The sequence below is a fragment of the Cibotium barometz genome, chromosome 7 (assembly GCF_041138505.1).
Source record: "Cibotium barometz isolate CiBa-2024 chromosome 7, ASM4113850v1, whole genome shotgun sequence".
Lineage (NCBI taxonomy): Eukaryota > Viridiplantae > Streptophyta > Polypodiopsida > Cyatheales > Cibotiaceae > Cibotium > Cibotium barometz.
Window position 1 is genome coordinate 55,326,665 of NC_141052.1, and position 4,875 is coordinate 55,331,539.

The window sequence follows — 4,875 nt, forward strand, 5'->3', positions numbered from 1 at the left end:
TTGTTGTGTATGCATGGTAGGGATGGTGTTAATCTAGCTTCTCTTCTCCTCTCCCTTCTCTTGTCTCTCTATCAAGATCTCTCTTACATGCATTTTGGCATTAAGTGAAGGTTGAGCTTTCCATAGCTCCCTTCTTCTTTGCTCTTCACTAACTTGTGAATCTCCACTTGGGTGACACAAGTGGTGGTGGAGTGAGCCCCTAACGGCCTCACATAGGGAAGTTAACCCTCATTAGGGTTAACTAAGTGCTATTCTCCGAATCAACCCTTACATGGTTTCTTTCTCTTCTTCTTTCCCTCTCTTGTGTGCAAGGAGTATGTTTAGGTTAACAGTGTATGCGAGATGGGTGTGAGAAGAGAGAGAGTGCATATGCACTCGTATGTGTGAGAGAGAATTGTGTCTATGCACATGACAAAGACATAAAGAGAATACATGTAAGAGAGACACACATAGATATGCATCTATGTACGAGAGACAAACATAGACGCATGCACACACATGTACACATGCACATATGTACACATGCATACACACAAGCATATACAAACACACACCACACATAAAAACACACATGGGCACACACTCACACACTCACTCACACACGCTTGCACACACATACACATGCATAGATGCATACACACAAGCATATACAAACACACACCACACATAAAAACACACGTATACACAAGCGTATACAAACACACACACCACACATAAAAACACACATGGGCACACACTCACACACTCACTCACACACGCTTGCACACACATACACATGCATAGATGCATACACACACACTTATGTATGCACATACATACGCACACACATACACATGCATAGATGCATGCACACACACACACTTATGTATGCACATACATACGTATGTACATATGCATACAAGAAAAAACTTTATGCTGCAGCAACGCACGGGTCACCTACTTCTATTATATTATGTGTAGGTAGGAACACCTTACAAAGATTCAGGCAAGGAAGCTCTTAGGATTGGAAACTGTGAACTAGGCCTTTTCAACCGACACATCAAAAAGCACTAGATTCAAGAAGACATGGACTCTTCGACCTCTCTTTCTACTGCCTACAGATAAACCCCCGTTCTTTAGTGAGCAGCACGGCATTGTGTGCTGGAGCTATAGGCCACCTGTGTGGCTATTCCCCCCACCACCTCATACTTGAGATAGCTTCAGAGAGTCTGGGTGTGTGAGTGGGAGAGCCTCCCTTTGTCTATACTGCGATCCCGCCTGATCGGGAGTTTGTAGCCCACTGGGGAGTTCTGTTGATAACTAATGGAAGGATCTTTTTGTGGAAAAAAAAAACCCTTCCTGCATCTTTTCAATTTTTTTTCTTGCTACAATTAACTCGAGGCAACTTGGGGAAAATGTGTGATAGTACATCCTTGGGCATGATGAGCAATGTTTGAATGAGTACCTTGTTGTTGCTTGCTAGATGTCAATGACGTGACTTGCCATGTCTTTTTTCCCCCAAGTAAGATCCTTCATTAATCATAAGAGAGAGACATCCACAAAAAAACAAACTACAAAATTCACATCTCCACTCCAAGCTGTATCTTAATACTGTGTACTGGTGCAAGTGTACCACTCCATGGTGTACCCTAATACTATGTGTGTGTACTACATGTGTGTGTGTGTGTGTGTGTGTGTGTGTGTGTGGAGAGAGAGAGAGAGAGAGAGAGAGAGAGAGAGAGAGAGAGAGAGAGAGAGAGGTGCAAGGGAGGGGAGGGGAGGGGGAGGGAAATGTAGTCTCACCATGTTGTTTCAATATAGATATGGCAAACAGCTAAGAAGATTACTTCAAGGCCCTTCCTCAAGGTAAGCATGAAGAGATTAACGTAGGGAAAAGCAAAGACAGCCTATAAGTCATGAACTCAAGGTAGAACCACAGTAATACAAGAAATCTAGAAAGAAATGAGGTTTTAATGTCGATTATTATGTTCATTCATAGTACTATTTTTGTTGTAGCTTTACAATGGATATGGTTTGGGAAACTATACCAAAATATACCAATTAGCATATGCTTGCTTTTTTTTTTGGGGGTTATGTTTTAGGTTCTTTGAGGAGCTTTGATTTAGTGATAGAGAAGTAGCACCAAAGACAAGGCTCCTAATTTGAGAGGTTTCAAATTCATTCAATGTATTTGTGTTTCTTGTTGGTTTTCACCACCACAACTGCTTTATATTAAGATAAATAAGCCTACGAGGCAACATAGGTTAATGTGACCCTTCTGCTTCTTGTATGACAGCATTTATATGTATGTCTCCTTGCCTGTATTGGTAAGGCACACGTGTGACATGACAGCCAACTTCTCACTGTGCCTGCACAATACATCATTCTTTGCATCATCATATATTCCCTCGACCTTGTTTGTGTCCTCCTGCATGGCTGCATCAGCATAGATGTTAGACATACACACATAAGCTGCACAATCCTTTTCATCCACTCGCATAGCATGTTCAAAGACATGTCCTCCAAGTTCCACATTTCCCCACGTTCGACAAGCCCCCAACACAGCATGCCATACCACAATACCAGGATGGTAAGGCATCTCTTCGACCATCACTATTGCCTTCTCTATATGGCCTGCACGGCTAAGCAGATCAACCATGCAAGTGTAATTGTCAGGAGTTGGGATGAAGTTATAATCATTGCTAATGGCCTTGAAGTACATCTGGCCCTCCTCCACTAAGCCTGCATGGCTGCACGCATTCAGAACACTAGAAAATGTGAGCAGATCTGGCTTTATACCTTCTCCTATCAATCTGTCAAAGGTATGAAAAACATTTTCACTCTCCCCAAGCTGGGCATATCCTACGATCAGTGCATTCCAGGAAACCACATCACGAACAAGGAGCTTGTCAAACACTTCTTGTGCTTCTCCAAGCGAACCACATTTAGCATACATATCGACCAAGATGTTGCCAACCAGGAGCTCTCTTTCCAGCCCTTTTCTAGCAATTTCATCATGTATTCCTTGTCCCTTGATCGTGAATCCTGTGCTGACACAAGCTTTCAAGCTGTAAACAAAAGTGATTGCATCCGAAGTGATGCCCTCACGTTGCATCTGTTCCAAACAGTTGAGAGCTTCCTCACCATGGCTGTGTTCAGCATATCCTGCAATTAGTGCATTCCAAGCAACTACAATTCGAACTGGAAGCTTGTTAAACACTTCTTGTGCTTCTGCAAGCAAGCCATATTTAGCATACATATCGACCAAGGTGCTCCCAATGAAAAGGTCTCTTTCCAGCAGCCCTTTCCTGGCAATCTCTGAATGTATTTCTCGGCCCATGTCCAGGGCTCCTACGCTGCTACATGCTTTCAAGCTGCAAAGAAGCGTAACAGCATCCGGAGAGATGCCCTCTTGCTGCATCTGCTTGACACAGTTGAGTGCTTCCTCACCAGGCCTGTGTTCAACATATCCTGCAATTAGTGCAGTCCATGACACTACGGTTCGAACTGGAAGCTTCTCAAGCACTTCTCGTGCATCTACAAGCAAACCACATTTGGCATACATATCAACCAAGGTGTTACCAACGAGAAGCTCTGTTTCCAACCCTTTTTGGGCAATCTCAGAGTGTAATTCGTGTCCCTTAACTGAGGCTCTTACACTGCCACATGCCTTCAAGGTGCAAACAAGTGTGACAGAATCCGGAGAGATACCTTCATGTCGCATCTGTTCAACACATTCAAATGCTTCGTCACTATGCCCATGTTCAGCATATCCGGAGATTAGTGCTGTCCATGTGACTACATGTCGAACAGGGAGCTTGTCAAATACTTCCTGTGCTTCTGCAAGGGAGCCACATTTGGCATACATATCGACCAAGGTGTTGCCAACAAAAAGCTCTCTTTCCAACCCTTTTCTAGCAATGTCAGCATGTAATTCTTGTCCCTTGACTGTGTCTCCTATGCTGGTACAAGCTTTCAAGCCGCATACAAGAGTGACAGCATCTGGAGAGATGCCCTCATGTTGCATCTTGTCAACACACTTGAATGCGTCCTCACAATGCCCGTGTTCCACGTATCCTGTGATGAGTGCATTCCACGAGACTGCATTTCGAACTAGGAGCTTGTCTAAGACTTCCTGTGCTTTTACAATGGAGCCACATTTGGCATACAAATCGACCAAGGTGGTGCCAATGAACACATTTCTTTCCAGGAACCCCTTTCTAGCAATGTGAGCATGTACTTCGCGACCTCTTTCCAGATCTCTTAGCAGAGTGCACGCCTTCAGTAATGTGACAAAAACATGCTCACAAGGATGTAGAGAATCACCCTCCTGCATATTCTGGTACAGGGTGAGGGCATGCTGGGACTCCCCATGTTGAACATAGCCTGTGATGAGAGAATTCCATGAGCACTTATCTTGATACAACAGCTTGTCAAAAACCTGCTGGGCATGGCGCATGCGTCCAACTTCCACCAATGTTGAGACAAGGGAGTTCCCGAGTGATGTATGGGCTTGGAGCCCACTTTCACGCATGTAGGCATGCAATCTCAGCGCATGTGCGAAGTTTCTCTCCGTTCTGCACTTATGCAAGATGCGTGCAAAGTCTTCAACAGAGGGTTGGAGGGGAGGAGGCATCCCTTCTTTGGAAGAAGGGAGTGCCTCCTCTATGCTAAGCATCTCCTCCCAACCAACACCAACACCACCACCACAAACAAAGACTATTGCTGGTGTTGGCGCTCAGATGCCTGGAACCCAACTTGCAGTGTACGGACCGCTCATCCATAGCGACTCCTTGCCAGGAATTCGGTGCCCTTGGGTTAAGTGCAGCCCACACTCGGGAATCGGAGGTCTTCCAGGACTCACGAGCGGTTACACACTGCCCATTTCTTAGTGCC

General features: G+C 44.8%; 1 protein-coding gene across 1 annotated transcript; it reads right to left on the bottom strand.

Annotated features, from left to right (window-relative positions):
• Positions 1 to 2,278: 2,278 nt before the first annotated feature.
• Positions 2,279 to 4,615, bottom strand: LOC147637202 (pentatricopeptide repeat-containing protein At1g06140, mitochondrial-like). Its single transcript, XM_086801023.1, has 3 exons — positions 3,237 to 4,615; positions 2,934 to 3,128; positions 2,279 to 2,792 (listed from the first exon to the last, which is right to left on the bottom strand). Exons 1-3 carry the CDS (start codon positions 4,613 to 4,615, stop codon positions 2,279 to 2,281), a joined length of 2,088 nt encoding a protein of 695 aa, XP_086657149.1.
• Positions 4,616 to 4,875: the final 260 nt, after the last annotated feature.

What these genes read in the sequence shown, in the direction of transcription:
- LOC147637202 (XM_086801023.1), bottom strand. Translation starts at nt 4,615, where the DNA reads ATGCCTCCTCCCCTCCAACCCTCTGTTGAAGACTTTGCACGCATCTTG. An exon ending in GGGAGCACCTTGGTCGATAT is followed by an intron (nt 3,129 to 3,236) that starts GTATGCTAAATA and finishes TGCTGAACACAG; the next exon opens with CCATGGTGAGGAAGCTCTCA. An exon ending in GGCAACATCTTGGTCGATAT is followed by an intron (nt 2,793 to 2,933) that starts GTATGCTAAATG and finishes TACCTTTGACAG; the next exon opens with ATTGATAGGAGAAGGTATAA.